At 35.4% G+C, this 21656-nt stretch overlaps 1 protein-coding gene across 1 annotated transcript in view; it reads right to left on the minus strand.

Moving 5' to 3' along the window:
• The window catches only part of DPYD (dihydropyrimidine dehydrogenase), an 811158-nt gene that overhangs the window by 210953 nt on the left and 578549 nt on the right, over positions 1 to 21656 (minus strand). Inside the window, exons 17-18 of the mRNA XM_027114432.1 lie at positions 12148 to 12268; positions 11217 to 11336 (exon numbers count right to left, since the gene is read on the minus strand). Coding sequence (XP_026970233.1) covers positions 11217 to 11336; positions 12148 to 12268 — 241 coding nt within the window. The remainder of the gene's footprint in view (positions 1 to 11216; positions 11337 to 12147; positions 12269 to 21656) is intronic.

Here is a 21656-nt window from a genome sequence, read left to right on the forward strand (position 1 = left end):
GACCACCTGACCAGGTTATAATGATTAAATGACATCACACATGAAAAGTTCTTATAGAATTTCTTATAATTTCTTCTTAGAATTTCTTAGTTACAAAGAGCTCACCAGCAAGTCAAGGTGGATGGCAGAGATTAAGAGACAGTCTGATCTCCAAAACCTTCTGAATTGTACACAGCTGAAAATTAAGAATCAAAAGGTGTTTCTTGCAGGTCTAAAATGTGCCTCTAACTTTCCTACATTTTGGTGGAGATAACAAAGAAACAGCAATGGTTCCTGCTTTTAAGAAGCTCATAATCTAAATAGGTCAATCATTAAACAGATGTGCTAAATGAACAAAGATGTCCAAGAAATATTCCTTGGACTCTTGACTACGTCTATATACTTTTTTTCAAATTAATTCGCAATGATTAAAATTTCTCATGCCATATGATACCCAATGTATGCTAAAAGGGTTTCACCTTCTTCTTATTTTAATTATATTTTATCTTCTTTTGTTTTAAACCAGGGAAAGTGAGAAATAATGTAGTTTACTATTTCCCTTTCAGAAAGTGCTTAGCATAGGTTTTATGGCCCAATATCTTCCCCACCTCACTACTTTCAAAATGTCCTTTTCACTCTCCCCACTTAATAAAAAACTAACATCTCTGAATTACTTAATACTGCTTTTTGCAAGCTCAGTTGAAATTATAAAGGAGACAATACTGCTCCTGGGGAAAAAGATGGATCTGTCCAAAAAGAAGGTGAGACAGTTGCAGAAATACATGGTCATTTGTAACTGACTGAAGATTACAAAGAAGGAATTAAGAAGGACCCCAAAGTTTGTTCTCAGTATCACAGTTGGACCAAGCCCTCATTCAGTTTATCTAAGCCAGTAACAAATAAGGTTATTTATGGCTATATTGATGTCAGTTTCATTTCAATTGAATGCTGCATGCTTACATTTTAAGAAAAATGCCTGAATGCTTCCTGTCTTTTTTGTTGTTGTTGTTGTTTTTCTTTGGAATAAATTCAAGAATTTTCCCCTAATTCATCTATTTGACTCAATTTTTCCATTTGGAGATAAAGTGATACAGATAATAAGGGACATGATTTTGACAATGTTCACAGACTGTCAAATCCTAGAATAAATTTTAGATTACTAAGTGACATCTGTAGCCTATTAGAATTTAATGAGTATACCATAGTTATACCATTTAGACTTATTGTGGCAGATTTTGGATGAAGACATTGATAAAAATGCCTAGCAGTTCATCTCTGGAGACAGATCTTAGCTTGAATCCAAACTATGACATGTCCTGGCTCAACTCCAGATGGTTCAACTCCATCTGGAGTTTGAGTCTTTACGTCTGTAAAATGGGCCCAGTAATGTCCACCTCATAGGGTTATTTAAATAAGAATGCACTCAGAGTGTTCAATACAGTGCTGGGCACACAAAGATCATATTATTAAAAAGGCCTGGATATTCCACACAGCTGCTACTCATTTTTTGAATTGCCAGGGCTGAGGAGTGCAGAAAGGCTGATCAATTTTGCTAGTAACACAAGTGACTAGCAGCATAAATGTTCAAATACCACCATTAGCACATGTTAACTTATATACTGAAATTTATTAACCCATACAAGGAAATTTTCTCAGAATTGCTGGTGCTACTTTAAGAGACATAGTCGAGTTTACATAAAAAGTAATAAAACCAAGGTACTGTTTTGTTGTCATAAAGTTGTGCGAAGATTAGATGAAATAAGCTAGCACTCTTGTCCTAAAAGTATGTATACTCAGTGATGTACTTCATATGGCAGTATGTATCCCATGGGTAAATTGATTTTAAGGGAATCACTTTCTAGATCCCATATTTCCATATGTATTATTTCTTAATTTATATTGCCTGAGAAACAGTACAGTCAAGAGAGCATGCTGGCTTGTCTGTTCCCAACTCCCGTGTCTCAACGTTCCTTTCCACCTTAGAAAAAAAGCATATTTCTCAGTGATCTCAAATACTGCAATGGTATATTGCCCTGTGGTATAAAGATTCTAGGGTACCAAATGGAATGATAATTCAAAATATTGGCGTTGGTTTATGATTGAGTAAAAACTATTTTTGCAAATCAGATGACTTCTAAGTTATTGCTTCAGAAAAACTGAAAGAGAAACTCATCAAATTGTTTAAGTATTTTTGGTTAAGATCAATAAGTAATGTTTAGCTTATAACATGAAAGGTGTCCAAAGATTTGAGTAAAATGACTATGATATTATAAAACTCTTTCCACTCTAAAATTAAAATTATTTAGATGAACAAGGACTTTCAATGTTCACATCTAGAAATAAAAGCAGGATAGAATGATGCTGAACCTGGGCATTTTTAGGAATAACATGCATCAATGGATACATGATCAGATTTTTTTTTTAAAGCCATATTTTTCTCATTAAGAAATGCATTTCCAATAAAATTAGTTTCATGTTGAAAAATAATCAAAACTTATAATACATTTATATTATTATGATAAAGTATAAATTTTAAAGTCTAACAATATGAAAGAAAAAACATTTATCATTTAAAGTCTTAACCCAGAAATTTAAAAAATATAAATGTCCAGTTATAGACATATATTTTGTTAAAGACAAATTCCATAGAGCAGCTTATAAAAGAAGTTCAAGCTTAAAAAATAGGAAAACAGAATAAAACAGAATAAAATCTGGTGAGAAGTTCAATTAAAAATATTAGTTCAAGGAAAAAAAAATCTATGTAAAACTTTCAACTATTATTTAGAGCTTGTTTATGTACTTTTAAATAAGATGATGAGTATAAAGTCACTGCTTTTTAGACTCTATTAGGTTTATTTACAAGAATGATGTAGCAATTTCATTTTAAGAATGAATATTTGCAGAACTCGGGAAATTCTGTCTTTTGCTATCAAGTAAACTTATAGCCAAAATTTGTAAAGGTCAACCTAAAATGAGTGAAGGGTACATGGTATATAATTTTTTAAATGTGGGGTATTTGTGAGCATAAAAATTTGAAGACCACAGACATAATATGTATAGAATCCTTAGTATACTTTCTGCACCAAACTGAATCAAAGTGCTGGACTTTTTGCAAAAGCATAGCAAAGAGGTTAAGCTGGCCTGACCAGATTCCTTTGGCTCCTCTATTCCAATCCTAACTCTTCCTGTACCATCACTCCTGTATCATCTTGGCAGTCTGTACCTTTAATGCATCAGATACCACATGGGTCTCTCAAAGGTTTACCATGCTCTACACTTAAGGACCTCTTGGAACTTATCAGGTATTCACATGATACAAAATTGTCTGGGCTGCACACCAGGACACTCCTCCATCCAAGAAGGCTGTAGGCAGCTTCCATGATTGATGAGCATTATGGCAAACAGGCTATAAACATGACTTTGGAAGACTCTCAGTGCGTAGTGTAATCATGCAAACAGCAGGGATACTATACACTGAAATAGCTTATCTCTGCAACATTGGTTATCTCTTCCTCTTACTGCTAAAAGGATACCATTGTATGGGGATGACAGGAAAGAAGTAAGTGAAGAGAGAACAGAAGGCTACCAATACTGTTGTCTTCTATATTTTAAGAGTCTGAGAAAGTAACTTAGGTTCATTGATATTTAAGTGCTTGTCCTGGGAGAAAACTGTTATTATTCAGTATGTTAGTATCTGCACAAAGTCAAAAAGGAAAACATAATATTTCACAGTCGTGAGCTTAATTTTACCCTTGTCTACCTCTGACACCTTCAAAGGATTACTAATATCCATAAATCGTCTTTAGTGGCACTCAGAATGTATTCTCTTCGCATAAACAATGGTTTGCAATCAACATTTAATCTGGAATGGGGTGACATATTCTTTCTATTCTGAAACATCAAATATTGTGTTCTATACTTTTTCTAGGAATTAATTCTGACCTTATTAACTACAATTTGTTTCAGATACTTAACTGTGGGCAGAGATTCTGCATTTATTTATAGAATACCATGCTTCTCTAATTTTACCTTGGCTTAAAGCCTTTTAAGTTATTTGAGAAGTAAGTTATTCAAACCAAAATGCTCACTGACACTAACTGTACTTCATCTACTGTTCAATGCATATTTTCAGGCCCTCCCATACTTATGTATCAGAAATTCAAGAGGAAGACTCCAGCAATCTGTATTCTAATAAGTCCTCCACGTACTGGTACACATTAAAGTTTGAGAACCACTGATCTCCTGGAGTCTCACCTCACCAGCAGGACTTCCATAAGTAAAAACTGGCTACAGTTTAGAAGTTAAATAGAAATATTTCCTTTATCAACATACATGAATCCTGATACATAAAGGAATCATATATACAAATCTTAAGTCCAACAATTAAGGGTTAATCTATTTTCTATTATGTGATCAGGCATTTGCTTCTAGAGGGTTTCAAGATCTTTAACTACTGAGAACCAATGACATTTTGATAGTTCTCTAGATGTTAGGAATAAATGTGTTAGCTTTATAGTCAGAGTTTGCTGGAGAGTTTGGACCAATGCTTACGGATTTAGGCCAATGAATGGATAAAGATGTGAAGAATCTCATTCTAATCATGCCCACCTTTCCTAATTTCCTTTTCACTGTTTGGTCTTCTCCTTTTCCTTAGGGAGCCGAGTGATTGATAGCCTAATCCAATGACTATTACAGCTGCCTCAACTAGGACTCTTTTCCTTATCATTAGCAGTTAGCCTATGGTTAAATTCACAGCTCACTGCTTGGTACAGCCCCTGAGATTTAAGGGTCTGGCCTTTAGAAAATATTTAACATAAAACTGAAATCTTGACATACTGAGAACTCAGTTCTCTGCAAGGTTTCTTTAATTAATCCAGTGACTGTACCATTGTTCTGTATGAGATTGTGACATGGTGAACTGTTTCTGAAGCTTACAGAGATGTGTAGCTCTAAATTAAACAGTCACTGACATGTACCTACACTGATTTTTAGTACAGTAGATATGCATGAATCTGTGAATATTTAAATTCAAGCTCAAACAGTGACAAAATACTCTCTAGTTTTACTTTCATAATAGAACATTTTTGATTAATTTCAAGCTTGAAATCATTCTTTACGAAAACACACACAAACACACACACACAAGAAAGAAATTTAATAATTCATTACCACTGCTGCAAAGGTAAGTTTTCTTAATATGCTTGTTGGTGCCCCTTAGTTTACAAAGTCTATCAAATATTTTCTTAGGAGCTGGTAACAGACATTAATTTATTTTCCTAATTTTGAACAAAGAAAACATATATACTATCCAGATACCCAAGAATTTTTTGGCTGTTAAACATTATTCGATTTTATCATTTATCTGCAGTTATTTTAAAATACCTAAGGAAAGAATATAGACCTTGATCTATGCTTTAAACCTTTGCCCTTGCTCCAGTCTGTCGATGAGCTGTAAGCGTCTATGAATATGGCAGCTGAGTCCCAGATGAAAAATTATGCATCTCATAAACTGCTATTCTGCTGAAATGTCAAGCCAAGGCAAGGCTGTACCTCAAACTCAGCACTTGGCATTTTCCTTCTGTCTGCTTTGTTGCCGTGAAGCAAACATGAACAGTGAGGATTTGTGTAGGGCAGGTAGCAGGCGAGCTCACTGTCAAAAATCTATTATTAGGGCTCTGATCTCCTGCATAGACCAACGACGGCCAAACAGTAAGAAACTCAGGCTTCGGGAAAAGCAATATAATGCAAAAGGGGATTCTTTGTCAATCTGTACGTGAATATACTCAAATAAGCATGATTTAAATGAGAATAGTCCTAATGGTGAGCTTCTCTCAACTAAACTGATAATTTATAATGAAAATTGTAATTCAACATCTTTATTTGATATGCCTACTTTTCACTATTCTGCAAATGTAGTACATATATTTATATAACAAGTTCTTCAAGAATTTGATCAGTTAAACTTGTGATAGTCTAAGAATGTTTTTACATATGTGAATAATAGACTAGAATTTTTTCCATTATGTTGGTACATATAAAAAAGGAAAATAGATAAGTGAGTATAAAATGGAAGGCTCTCCTTTTCATTATTCTTTATGGCATGATTTATTACTGCTTTTTTATTCATTTAAATATTGTCTTTATCAGGTTACTTTAGATATTTCAGTATTAAAATCTAAGCTCTTATTGATAAAGATGGTTACAATAGATAGCTGAAACTTTATGACGGATAGTAGGTGTGTTTTTCTGAAAGGATTATATGCATCAGTAATCATGTGATTGACACATTAAAAAATCCAGCCCATTAAAAACTACTTCCTATAAAAAATATCAGTACTGCAGTTTATGATATAATTGTAACGTATAGTATAAGAACTTCAAGCAATCTTACTAAAATTTTCAGTTGCTTGCATGTGTGAAAATAGTTATTCAAAACAAAACGTAACGGAAACTTCTGAGTCTCCAATCTAGTATATGTTTTGTCATCTTCTCCATTTTACACAATAGTCACTAATAAATACAACAAAAGAAGTTTAAGTTTATGCTTAGAGTGGGTTACACTGGATTTGTGTTTATGTAGTGCCCAGTAGCTGAGTGCATGCTGCTAAGTCCCGGCAACTCTTGAGTAACTATTTTAAAGACAAACATAAAATATGCAGTGTGGAGACAATGCTTAAATTCTTTTTTAAGCTACTATTGATACATTATTGATACATCGATTCCCTCAGGTTTTCTGAACTATACACTTTGTACTCATTTCTAGCCCTACATTGTCACAGAGTTACAAATTACTAGCAAATTTCTAACTTGCACCTTCTTTTATTGGTAATTCCCATGTTGATTTTACAAAGAAAACACCTTTAGGCTTGTAACTATAAGAGCTCAGTTAGTGTGCACTGTCCAATAGCCCACATAGCTAGATATCAAATCATATATCATTTATTTGTAGAAAGTAAGAACATTTATGGAGTATACCATTATCATTTGTTGAGAAATACACCATCATTTCTTAACCTCTGTAATATCCTTCACGTGATTAGTAAAATATGGGTTCCTGAAACAGAGATCAAATCTTGAAGGCCGTCTTTGATGAATTATTCAGAAATCAGTATAAAGTTCATAAGTATTAGTAGTGAATAATAATAGTGTTCTACTGTTTTAACTAAGTTGATACAGAATCAATAATTTCAAACATCTAAAATTTGAAATTGAGGACAAGAATTTCCCTTTTTTGATAAAATAAAACAAATTTAGCAAATAAAATAATTTAAAATGAGTTAATTTTTCAACCTTGTAGAAAGTAAATTGTACTGAGCCTAAAGAATCTATCATCATCTCAAAGTGCCTTCTGCAGAGAAACTTCAGAACTTTTCCCTATATGTGGGTGTGTGTGTATGCGTTTTCATGTAAAACAAACGAAATATGTGCGGGACAACGGAATAACAACAAACCTAAGGAATATGCCCATCCCCCATTAATAAAAAGAACCTTTTAAAACACAATAAGGAACAACAACAAAAACTCCTTCAAATGAGTTTACCCCATTGCTTGATTACTATTTCTCCCAATGCAGCTATAAATGAATAAAAGTTATCCTTGTGAAGTCAGTTGCAAGAAAGACATATCTTTAGTTATGCCATGCAGGACTCATTTTTAACCATCTCTAAAAGAATCTTATCTACAGGGAGGACTTCATGTGAAAATGTTCCACCACAGCTGGATAACACCATTTATACAGGTGATAGTAATCACAGAGTTAGGGGCAAGCTTAAGATACCATTATTATTTGGGGACAAGGTCAAGAAAAGGGTCAAAATTTGAAACTAAATCAAGAAAAAAAAATAACCAAACTGAAACTAGGTAAAATAATGAGTAATTCACTTGAGGACAGAGTTTAAAAATAACGTTCCTGATGAGATTAGTGTTCCTTCTAACCAAATAAATAAAGCCAAGGAATTTTCTCCCCTCCCCCTCAAAAAAACACAATAATTTATTCAACTGTGTAGTGATACATGAACTAATTGCTGTTTGATGTTAAAAAGTGTTCTGCATGGATTCTAGAAAAAAAGAAAGTTAGGTGGTAACAACTTATAGTATTATGTTTCTACTGTCCATAGAAAGGTAGAGAATATTGATTCTTTAGAGGCAATGATTTAGACAGAAATACTTGTATGGTGGAGAGCTTAATTAGTCATCCTAGTTTCATGAAAATATTCCTTATGTATACAGAACAAGCTTTCTTTTGATACTGTTCTCACTATGAAATCACCTTTAATAGACTCCAACTGTTATCACAAATCTTGCCAGGTACTTCTCCTACAATTAAAATTTAGGTTTATAAGTCATTTTACTATGAATTTGATTCCTGTGTTTGACCATCTTCCCCACTCCAATAACCTACAGATGAGTTGGAAAATGCAGTTTCTAAAATAACAAAGCCGAGGATGAGACCTTGGAATGAAGTCCTAACTCTTCCTCTTGATATAAATTTTAAACTTCAACAAGTAGAAGTTGCCTCACTTAATGACTTCTACAGGCATAATGACATCTTTTATTTAACAAAGAGACCTCCCTCTAAATCAGCAGCTTTCTGACATTTTTGAAGTTAACCACAATAAAAAATTCATTTTACATCATGACCTAGCATAGAAATGTACATATGTGCGCATTACATGTATAACTAAAAAAAGACGTTTGACCAGTGTTTATCCCAACTGTGTGCAAAGCATTCTGACAGTTTTTTCTGTTCTATTTCATTAAAAAAAAAAAATTTGTTCAGAGTTCATTAAGCTTGATTCCATAGGACACTCATGAGTTGGGAACCAAAGTTTGAGAAACATTGCTTTAGAATACTCTAGAATCCAGACTGATCATATTTGAAATAATTAAACTGACATTCCTTAGCTGAGGTTCTGTTTTTGAAGCTAGTCACTGCACCCTACTAGCTAATATGTTTTAAAAGAAGGACCTTACTGAAATGTGACCATTGTTCTATAGCATGTGCTCTACTCTAGTTTCTCACCATTTCCCCATTGACACAAAACAAAATATTCATTTCAAATAGCAGGGATCTTATTCGGAGAAAAAAAAAAAAAAGACTGATAGAGAGCTAGAAATTTTTGAAAGAGAAAAATAGCTTTCCCTGGTAATGAAAAGTACGTACTGTATTTCAGGTGGCTATCCAAAACTGAACTCTTTGTAGCTTTCACTTAAAAAAAAAAAAATCTATGATTCAAGCAGCTCTTCCAAAAGTAGATATTCCAGTGTTCTGAGAGAACACTTGGGTAAGTATTAGCACTGTGCTGTGGGAATTTTTTTTTTAATTTTGTAAAAATACCTGGCATATTTTGTGTAGTTTTCTATATTGAAGCAGCATAATTCATAAAACTAGGAATGGTATTTAGCCATTTTGATATTTTCATCACTCCTAAAATTTGAAGCCATTATTATTTAACACATTTTGTTAGGGTAGGTTTTGCTATAACTCATTCTGAAGGTACTTGGTTATAGAACTTACTTCTGTCCTAAAATATATTATCATTGCCTGTTTAAACTGCTTTTCAGATTATATTACCTTTAAATTAAAGCAAACATTGCTTAAAAGGAAAAAAAAACTATTAATTTTGTCAATATGGAGAGAGTCTATTTTCAAAACAAATTGTTTATAATGTGAAGGGACTTATTATAGAACCTATCAGAAATGAGGTACAAACCCTTAAAAATGTTAGGGACATTTTGTTGTTTAAAATGAAAGTTCTACCCAGGCTTGGTTGAGTTTATAACCCAAGTGAATATTTATAGATGAATTTATAAATCTTAGAAATAGAGTTTTATGGAAATGTTAACGGGCCCTGAGGTACAGCTAAACTTGTTTGCAGATACTGCTATAATTTCCAGTGTGTGTATGCTTAAAAGACTGCAACACAAAAGACTTTTTCTAATGCTGTAATTCCGTCAGTTTATTAGACTGAGTTATAGTATGGGAGAATATTCAGAAACTGCAGCTTAAATGAGAAAACGCGAATGGTGTTACTTATATAAAATACTACTGCAATAGTTCTTTTATTAATTTTTAATGTTCAGCACCCTCTGTGACCTCCTTTATTCTCTTGCTGTCAACATGGCAGGCTGGAAAAATTGAAATGGGCTGACAGAAAACATGGTGCACGTTACAGCCCAACTCTGGAATCTCTCGACTCTCTTTCTGAGATACATGCTAACTTACTCCATGTTATTCTGCATTACAATAATATTTAAGGCCCTGTTTGATAGCTCCTGATAAAAGGGAGTTCTGTCTGGACCCTGAGCAGGTGCTCCTCTACAGCCTTCCTCTTTCTGACATTGTGGGAATGGCATTCAATTAAAAGCAGAATATACTTTTTTTTTTTTAATCATGGCTTATAGGCACACTTCACGCTCTCAAAACATAATACCTCAGCATGGAGAGAGCTTTATTTGTGTCTATGCAGCCTCTTCCAAAAGCACATTTTGGTCTGATTCAGCAATGCTTTTCTTGAACAGTGGGACACTGCTATGTTATGTATATTTACCACTGTCTCTATCACCAAGGAGACTAATCCCCATACCAGTACAGTCAAGAACCTCACAGCATTGTCTTTGCAAGACCAAGTTCATGCTGTCACAGCAACAGAGTGCACAGGGCAAAAGATACTGAACAGGACTTTGGGATTAAAACTTCTCTTTCTGTTTCAAATGCAAGCGTTCTATGATGAGAGAAAGTGTGCAAAGGTATGAGGTCTGCAAATATCTTGTCAGCTGAAGCTATAAACGTAATGTTTTAATGATTTATTTCACAGTTGTGAAGGTAAGATTTTTGAAGAAGGTAGATTTCAAACTTCTAGGAAGACTGGAAACTAACCCACACTATGAAAAAAGATATTAAAATCAGGGTGCTTATATTCTTCTTTTAGAAGGCCTTGTTATTAGCCTTTACTAATTAATGATGAGACAATTGTGACAATGAGAAATTCTGAGTAATGCACAGACTGCAAGAGAATAGAATTTGTATGAAACCCTATCTTGGTATACTCTCTTCTTGTGCTATCAGTCACTTGATCAATCTGTCCCATCTGTCTTAACTATTAGGAGTTTTGACCAGCAGTGAGTTATAAGAATTTGGGATCATAAAAGGCACAGTATACTTGCTTGTAACATGATCTCTTGATTTTTCACCAACCTCCAAGGAAGCAAAAATGCAAGGAGCGGGTAACACCTACCGGACACGCCTCCGTACGTAGTCCGTTTCCCAGTGCCCACTGCTGGCCAGGGTGTGCCATCGGCTTTTAATCCCATGAGACCTGAGACGGTGTTGGTGGCTGTAACACCGTCTGCACCACCTACGAAAAACACAACATTTTTCTGCAGTTCTTAAAGGGACGATTGCTAAAGCCCATTCAAACCCACACAGCCCAGAAAAATGCACACTCTACTTTCTCTTGAGAACATTTCCTCCCCTCAAATATATTCACTAATTTCATTCCTATAATTATACTTAAAATGCTAGACATAAAAATTTTTAATTAGCACCACTTTATTTTTCCAATTATTATACAGATTTGTGGATGCCAAATATTTTGTATTCAGTGTTATTTTTCCAGCTAATTTACAATATCTTTACAAATCAGGATGCAATTTCCATTGGATAGCACACAAGCATATATGATTTGTAAAATCATGCATTGACTGTATGATTTATGTATTCAAGATATTTATTGAGCATGTGTTTAAGGCAGAGTACTAGATCCCATCAAATATAAAGGGAACTCATAAGAAATTTCACCTGTGGAAGCAGCCTTCTTTTTAAAAAGTTTCATTAAAGGTTCAGGTGCTATTGCTGGACGGTTATATTGTGAAGTCATTCATTTTGGAGTGGTTTGTTGTGACTGTGGCTTCGGTTCACAATTGTTTGTGTGTAAACCAGGTGTTCATTAGGAAAAATGATAGATATTCTTGTATTCCCAGGCCACTTACTAGCTTGAGTATAGGATCTGTTACATTTGTGAGGTCAAGCGCTCAATTTAATACTTTTCTTAAAGTTTAAAGAGAGATGTGCACATATATTTGTGGATAAAGATATACTTTAATATGGCTATGAAATTTAGGCCCATACTTACATAACGAGGCAATTGATGTAAGTCAGGTTCTTACCTTCCTTTGCAGCTCTGGCGATGCTTACGATATCAGTGACATTTGGGGTCAACTTGGCAAAAAAAGGAATCTGAACAGCTTGCCTAACCCAGCGACAGATGTTTCGCACCAGCTCTGGATCCTGTTCAAATAGGTCAGTCAAATATAGAACATAATTAAAGAATTGTGATCAAAATGTGTGCTGGAACAACAGCAAAGCTGGAGACGTGCAAGACAAATCCAACTTGACAATGAGCAACATGATATATTTCTCAAATTCCTCCTCAGTATTACATCTAGACTCATTAGGGAACTAAGGTTAACACACTTCAAGTGAACTGCAAATTCATCACATAAAGGTTAAATTCCTCAAGGGAGCCTTTGGAAAATAAAATTACAAAGAACCAAATGGAAGAAAGTGTTTCCCACTTCCAGTTAAATAATGTCAGAAATAAAACATAAACTTCTGGTGATAAGTTCGGGAACCATTACAGAATTTCTAATGACCTCATTGGTTTAAGCCTAATAAAAATATTTGAATAGCTGACTCCCAGGTGAATGGTATGAAATCTGAAGTCTATTGTTTTCATTATTAGAAGACTTAGTCTTGTTGAATTGTATTCAAAAGAAAATATGTGACTTCCTAATCAATCTAATTACGGTATATAGTATATGCTAATATGGGGTAATTCAGCCTTAGGTTACACACGAGCTGATCAGTAACTTTAGCTTACTTTTGCAAATGTTGCCAAGAGCTGTGTAGCACTTTCCAACATTGGTCAACTTGAAAGAATTGATTAAAATGACAAGAATGAAACAAAATATCAAATGCTCATTTTTAAAAGCAAGGAATAGATGTTTTCCTCTGCCTGTTTCTTGTGATTTTTCAGGCTTCTATTTTCTCATGGGACAAGTATCATTTAGAGGGCAATAACCTATCCTTCCTATTGAAAATAACTTAGCAGTAGTAATGTTCTTTGATTTCAACACATACAATAGTCCTTTTTTTCCATTACTTTTAGTGCAAAATTTATTCTGACAGGTACTGATAATGTGCTTTGATAAATTACATTAAAATATGCAATAGCAATTCATTATTGAACTTGGTAATATTATCTTAGGAAGTTAAAACGCTTTTTTTAAAAAATAAAAGATCCACCCAGAAAAATGCAGACATATATTTAAACTATGAAACAGTAGGCAAGTATTTCATTTGTAATTAATATTTTTATATGTAAGAAAGTTGCTCTTTGCATTTTAACCTTTCGAATTCTTTTAAGATGAGATTTCTAATGTTATAACCTTTAGAAAGAACCTTTTCACTTAGGTTTAATGTATCTTGATCAGTCATCTTGCATTACTCTACAAGTTATGTGTTTGTGTGCTAAGACGCTGTGATGAGGTAATTTCTGTTGATTGTTATTGTTGCTATTCAGCAAAACTAGTAATTTCAACAAGAAATCTTTGACTTGGCTTGTTCTCTTTTCAGAACAGTAATTTCTTCATTAAACATAAATATTAAAAATGCACTATATGGAATGCTCTACAGGGCATATTGTGTATTATGAATAGTAAAATCTGGAGACTTAGCTGTACAAATTCTAACTCATGAAAATGGAGATCTGCCCCTGCCCATGCAATGTTCATGAAATATTTATAACCACTGCATTGGCATTATGAAGACAGTTGCATCTTTGTGACTTTCATTTTTAAGTTATGAATTTCCATGGGACTCAGCCTAGAAATGACAGTAACTCTAGATGACATCAATTGCATGTCCTTTGTGAAAGCTTTCTTTAAGGTAGAATTTGCCAATAATTTAAAGATCACTTGAATTGCATAATACATGGAAGGTAGCCTGATAAAAATTAGTATAACAAATTTAAAATATTATCTGGTTCCAATAGAGTAAAGACTAATAATCTGATATAGGTTTCTAAGTGGCTTTCAATACTATTGACCACCGTGTCTTTATATTTACTTTGAACATCTGTCACACTTTTTTCTGTTGATTCTCACTAGCTGAATACTTTAAATGGATGCCTCATACATTGTTTAACAATTTGAAATTTGTTCAGAGTTTTTCAGTTTTTGTAAAAAAATATGGTCCATTGGTTACTTTTATTTACTTGAATCATCTGCTGCTATTTTGAGATACCATAGTTTAATCCTCCGATAGTTCTATGAGTAAGGTTTATGGTGTTCAGATACATTTTACCTGTCTTCATACTCAGTTAAGCCAGCTGTTTACTAATCTTCATACCCAGCTGAAACACAATTTGATTACCTGAGAATTTTAAAGACAACTTATAGCCAACATTATTGTAAAAATTATTGACTGTTCCATAAATTGCAAAGTTTTGTTTGACAGGCATAATAGGGAATATTCTAATACAACTAGAAATGTGGTGAGGCTAATAACATGAAAAAATGAATCTGTATACTTTGGAGAAACTATTCACACATTCCTATTTCCTCACATTTTTGATATGAATGATCGAGATCTAAAAAAATTAATAGTGCTTCTGCATCTTGACCTTCTCATTTGCTAGTGATAGCATCAGGTGGCATGGTCCTTCCTAACAAGCCAATTTTTAGAATCTTATTGAAATGAATAAATTTTAGACAATTTCTAATTCTCCCCTACAAAAAGTCTTCAGGATAGGAAATACACAAAGTTACTACAACCTCTCAGACAGACTGAGACTTTAACATTATCCACACCAACAAAAATTAAATAATTAATTAAATAAAAGAAGACAATTCTGGATTGCTTTTCTACTTCTAGGCATATAACATTGTAGGCACTCAAAAAAATTTGTTGTGTCAATGAAAGAAGACTAAATGAAAACTTGGCAGATTTTCAATTTATTTCTTTATGTATCCATCAATTTATAGATTATGTTTGGGTTTAAGAAAAACACAAATATATGTTATGATAGATACTGTCTAAAAGGATGAAATTCACTAAGACTTCTTTACAAAGCAGGAAAAATTCTGAAGAAGAATGGTAGATAATCATGGAAAAAAGAACAGCCTAACAAGTCTTTTAAAGTGTCTAGTCCACAAAAAGCCCAACTGTATCACCAATTTTTTACTGGCTCTTCCTGCAGATATTCATAATGTGCATTCCTGATCATGATTTGTAATCCCTCCATTAGCAACTGCTTGTGTGTGTGTGTGTGTGTGTGTGTGTGTGTGTATACTACTTTAATACCTGTTAACCCTTTTGTTATTTATATGATCGCCAAAGAAAGCTGTGAGAGAGCAGAATGGGTTTTCCTGCGATGGAGGTGTGTGATATTACTAGCAAGAAAGCAGTGAAGCCCTTAAAGGAATGAGTGACAGGTCTGGGGAGCACGTGGTGGTCTTGGGGGTACTACATGACGTGAAGGTAACAGATCAAGCTTGTGAGGTGCTAAGAAGAGGATAAAAGCAAACTAGAGATAAATGTGGCCTGTGACAATTTTAATGAGGACCAACCCTGTGTCTGTCTGCAATTAATACACTCTGGAATAGATTCCTATGAAAACCAAACAACAGTGACAACAGCAAGAAGCAGAAAATGTATTTCTGAGCAGACTGTTTGTTGCAGAAATTTCCATTGTCCAAAACTGGCTGCTTTTAAAAGCTTAATGTTCTATCTGGGCCACAAGATAATAATTTTTAATTCTAGTAACTAGCATGTCTCTAGTTACACATTAAGGGGGTTCTATATATGATGCACCCTGCTGCTTTTGAGGACCCTTAGATGACCTCTCCATTGTAGGACAGGTATTTTCACCAATTACCTAGGGCATCAAATCTCACTGATTTCATGCCCTGTACACAGAGAGAGAATGATTGTGAGAATTTCTTGATAAGTTAAATTACTAGTGAAATCTTTGACTTTAAGAAACATTTTCTCCAATTTCCCTGGTAATTTCCACTCTGCACAATTCTTTTCAAAATGGTTTTCTTAGAAGGTGGCATTTCAATGAACCCACTGAAAAATTTTACCAGTTATGAAATGTTTTCTACTAAGGAACTCTTAAATCTTAATTCACATGGCATGCTAGGAAGTAGCTAGCATTTTTATGTCCACTTTTCTGATAGACAGAACTAGGGTCTAGAAGATCAATCTGAGTACCTATTGCTCCTTCTTAATTTTCTTTCCCATTATCCTGCCCTAAACCATCATCTTCTTTAGCAAAATTGTTCCTTAAAGTAAAATGCAGCCATCAATTGTAAACTAGAACTATAAAAGGCTTCTACTTCATTTATACCTGTAAGACTAGCTGTAGCTTCAGAGTAATAGGCAAAAGTGATATATTTATCCTTCTATGTCAGTAAAGTAAGACAGAAAGAGTTAACTACTACAGGTAGAACTATTAGTAAATGCAAAGACTAGGCATCGGAATGGGGATGTTTTAAATTAACTTATATTTTAGCATGTGTCCTTCTTGCACCAGTTTTCCTGATTTAAGAATTCTAACGATGGCATAATCACCTTGGAAAACCGTTTGGTGGTTTCCTCTAAAGGTAAATGTGCACTTACTAATCCATGCAGCAATTCTACTCTGAGTAATATATTCAAGAGACATGAAACTATATATCCACACAAAGACTTGCACACAAAAGTTCATAGCAACTTTTTCAAAATAGCTCCAAATTGGAAACAACTCAAATATCCATTAGTATGTGAATGAAGTGGCATGTCTACACAACGGAATACTATTCATCAATTAAAAAAAAAAAAACAACTAAACTACTGAATCATGCAACAACTTGGACTTAATCAAGGAAACATTATTCTCAGTTAAAGAAGTCCACAAAATGGTACATGCTGCATGATTACATTTATATGAAATTCCACAAAGGAAAAGCTACGCTGACAGAAAGCAGAGCATTGGTTGCTGTCACTGAGGTTTGGGGATGGGAAAGAGACTAAGAGGGAAAGGGCATAAGGAAAATTTTAGGGTAATGGAAATGTTCTGTATCTTGATTGTGATGGTATTTACATGAGAGTAGACATTTGTCAACACATATCAAATTCTATACTTAAATGTATTTTTTTCTGTTATAAGTAAATTATACCACCACAAATTTCATTTAAAATTTTAAAATAATTCCAAGGGTGTTCAAATATAAATAGAAAAATTAAAGCCAGTGGCATTCTAGGCAATGTGGGTTCTATCCTTTTAACAAATTTATTTACTGACGACAAGGCACTGCAACTAGCCTATGCTGGAGACAAAGATGAGTGAGACAAGGAAGGCAGAGTCTACTAGGAAGTACAACCCAGGCACATAAATAACATGTATGTTGGATGTTAAGTATAAAAAAGATCCTGATATGCGCTCTTATTTCAGAGTATTTGAGAGCATGTAGCACAGAGTTCAGCACATAGTAGGCACTCAACAAATACTGTCGACTTGACAGAGCTCACATTGCATAAATTAACATTGACTTTCTTATTTCTATTTACTCAGAAGAAAACTGGGAGTATAAAATTACTGGTTCCAAGATAACCTAATAGACAACTGTTTCAGGCACTATGCATTATGTTAGATAATGGTGTTAGAAATATATAATACACTATCTCTATTATTAAAAAACAAAACAAAATAAAACACTTCATAATCCAGGGGGGAAATGCATATAACAAACATATAATATGAATATAAAATGCTATAAGTCTATAGCAATGTATCTGTATATGCATATAAAATATTTTATATATATATATATATATTTTTTTTTTTTTTTTTTCCTCCACTTTCCTTGTGCCTTAAGCTGAAGATGACACAGAACTAACTGCTTGTGTGTTCTCTCCTCCCCAGGCACCCGTAGCCTTCTCCATCCTGATTCTTGCTTCAGGCTTTTCTTTCTCGCTCTCTGCCCAAAATGTCCTTCATCTCTTGTCCCTTGGATAACATCACTTCCATCCTACCTCAACACAGGATGGGTTAATAAATAATGATTCCCTTTTAAATACTCTCATAATGTTTCTTTATTACTTCATTTATCACAGTGTTTTATAATCATGTTTTTTTTTCCCCATCTCTACCGGACTATTAGTCTCTTAGGGGATGTATCCTGCTCTTTTATCTTGATCCTCTTATGTAGAGTCTAAGACACTAAAGATAATAAATACTGTGTTGAACAAAAGAATGAAGAATTCCTAAATGTGGATCAGATTTCCACAGTCAGCAAGAAAACAACTGTCCCTTCCCTTCAATGGAGCCAAAATAAGCTGGAGATATTAGTAGTTCTTGCTCCATAAGCCAGTGGAATTTGGAAACAGTCTTGCTGTTCTCTACCAGCTAGCTGGACTGCCTGGAAGACAGCTGTGCCCTCCTGTGGCCCGGCAATCCATTAAAAACTCCCTGAGGTCCCGACTGCCCATGGCCCTTTCTGTCTAAATCTTTAGGATATTGAAGATTTTCCAGTCTGCACTCCTAACCTTGCCTCAAGTCCCAGTCCTTGGTCCCTGGGGCCTGGTGGGGAAGTCTATCCATAGTTTTGCCAGTTAAAGGGAACTTGCATTCCTTTAAATACCATTTCCTGTGACTACGGTTTAATGCCGCTGTTTCTTCCATTCAGACAGCATTTCCCTAGCGTACCATTCCTCTGATATTCCTAGTGTCAGTGTTCCTCATTCCCACACACTTAGTTTCAGAAGCTTAAACCTTTCACAAATGGATGAGAATTGCCATGAACTATTTAGATAATTCTTAAGAAGTAGGTAGTCTTTGAGTCATTATTTTTATCCCCTCTGATGACTAGCCCCTTTATCCCCTCTGGTCCACTAGCTCACTTCTTTATTCCCAAGTGGCAATGTAAGGATGGAGGTCAGCTCTGAAAACGGTTCAAACTTCAAATCTTCCCCTCCACAATTTGTCCCTATGGAAGCAGATTCAGATTTCCTCAGATTGCCTTGATCCTATCTTAATCCCAACTAGAAATCCACTGCCTCAACTGACCATGGCAATAAAGTGGGAGAAGTACCTGTTCAGTAGTCAGGCCAATGAACATCTCCTGCTCACAGGTCCATGTGCTATTCTAGCCAATGAGTGTCTTGGGGAGGCTCTTCCTCACAGCACTCTTGCTGTCTTATTATACAAATACCTTGAGTCTCTATTGTAGGAACCCCAAATTATAACAAAAAAAAAACAAACAGAAAAATAGAAACTGATTCTGCAAGTTAAGGGGTCAACTTTTTGAACTGTTGAAGAACTGTATAACGTTTCACCAGAACTAACGAGTAAATACACTAAGGTGACTTAACTAGGATCCGAAATGTTCTTAATGAGTACACGTAGAAGCAAACAACTATGACAGACCCAGACATGCACCACTCAGATCCTCCTTCAGGAAAAGACTTGTGCCCAGCTGCTACAGTGTGGTAGAGCAGACAACTTCTAACTGGTCCCTCCTTCAGATCCCCTTCAGCTTTCAAGCTAAGGTCGGGGTCCTCTTGGGGAGGTCCCAGCCAAGACAGCAAAACTGTGGTACAGGGGCCCAGCCATTTCTATCCAATGCAGGATTTCCCTAGTAGGCCATCTTTGCCCTAGGGCTCTCTGTCGGACTGGTGAAGATTCTTCTCATATCTGTTTCAGGGTCTGACTGCTCCCCTTCCCCAATCCTGCTTCATCCCTATTCGCCCTATTCCTTCCACAAGTGTTACTCCCCAATAAACCTTTTGCACTTCTAACTCCATCTATGTGTCTGATTCCTGGAGGCCTCAATTCCTTACTTGAATTTTTTTTTTTTTTTTTTTTTGCGGTACGCTGGCCTCTCACCGCTGTGGCCTCTCCCATCGCGGAGCACAGGCTCCGGACGCGCAGGCTCAGAGGCCACGGCTCACGGGCCCAGCCGCTCCGCGGCATGTGCGATCTTCCCGGACTGGGGCACGAACCCGCATCCCCTGCATCAGCAGGCGGACTCCCAACCACTGCGCCACCAGGGAAGCCCCCTTACTTGAATTATTTTAATTCTCTTCATGATAGGGTTAGGGTGTATTCTAAGAAAGTCAAAGAAGATAAAGAAGCTCACCCAAATGACCCCAGGGTATCTCACTGAGAGAAACTCAAGAAAGCTAAATGGAATCCTAACAAAGCTCTTAAACCCAGCTTTCCTGGAAGGTCCTGGAAACAATCAAGCCTAGTTTACTCAACAACGGACAATATATGCTTCTGGGTAAGAAAGGGTCCAACATCAAGAAGCAGGACTAATTTTTCCTGTGAAAAAGACTGCGTTAAGGGACATAGTAGCAGACAATGATTGGGTGTCCTCTGTTCAGATACAGTTCAGAGTCATCACTGGAGAGTTTAGAAACCTACCTTATCTTTTGATTCAGAACCTGTTGGAAAAGCCACTGCTGTGATGTGGGACACTGGAAATGACTGTGCGAAGTCTACAGATAAAGGAGATGATACCTTTGTGTCTGAAAAGCCAGGTCTACCCATCAGGGAAGTATGGCCAGGGGAATCAATGCACATGCTAATCCCTACCCCAGTGCCATATCCCTTGTTGATAAAACAAATTAATAACAACCTCTTTAAAAACATCATGAAGAGGTCGTCTGGCAACTTCTGGCAGGTGTGTTGGGTCTCTAATATTCTATTCTAAAGTCTGCTTTTGCTTTCATATCCATTCTCTTTGCCTGAACTCTTGCATTTCTGGACTTTATCCTTTGCCCACTTCTTTCGGGATAAGACCCCTTTGAGTCCTGACGCTTACCTGAATTGGCCTGCAGGTGCCCTGTTTGCATCCATATTTGATCCATGACTTATTGGTCAGTTACAGGCAGTCATTCCTTTCTGCTTCACAACGATTTTCCTTCACCTCTGCCGGATATTTCCATCTCTACTTCCCTTTTATCATCTCTCTCCCCACCCAAATGAAGAATGAAGCAGGCTCCATGTCTGTCTTCATAGGCAAAAAATGCCCTTTGAGAACCATACATTGGCCATAGTTCACAGAAATTAAGACACTTCAAAATCCTCTACATTAAAACATGTTTGAAAATGGCTTATTCTTTTTAGCATTCTTTACACTGAGCCCCCCAAAATACCTTGATCTTTCCTTATATGTGGGGTGTTATTTATTTGTGAATTCAAAGGTTAGTATTGTCCATGATGCAGAAAAAGTGCTGTCCATAGTCTGTTAATGAAGTTATTCAGTGTAACCTGAAAAATCTTATATGTGGAGAAACAGGCTATGAACATGCTTTGCTGATACCACGGGTAGGGGTTCAACATTGTGGACCAGCTGAGCCAAACTGAAACTCAGCAGGCTCCTTCATCACTGCCCAGAACACACCGAAAAGGCTTCAGTGGGTAATGAAGTGACAGCAGTCACTTGCACTTCTGTGTATGGATTCATTTTAGATAAGGGCAAGTAAGTATTTAAGTGTATAATATGGAGTTTTTATTCTTTGCAGACGTTAGGCAGCTTGTCATTTGTTTTCTTAATGCAAAGCATTAGTGTAAGCAGTGTAACAATTGATATTTTATACATCTGTTGGTCTACACACTTAGCCTATG

The sequence above is a fragment of the Aethalodelphis obliquidens genome, unplaced genomic scaffold, assembly GCF_003676395.1.
Source record: "Aethalodelphis obliquidens isolate GAN/ISIS:26980383/991018 unplaced genomic scaffold, ASM367639v1 scaffold13, whole genome shotgun sequence".
Taxonomy (NCBI): Eukaryota; Metazoa; Chordata; class Mammalia; order Artiodactyla; family Delphinidae; genus Aethalodelphis; species Aethalodelphis obliquidens.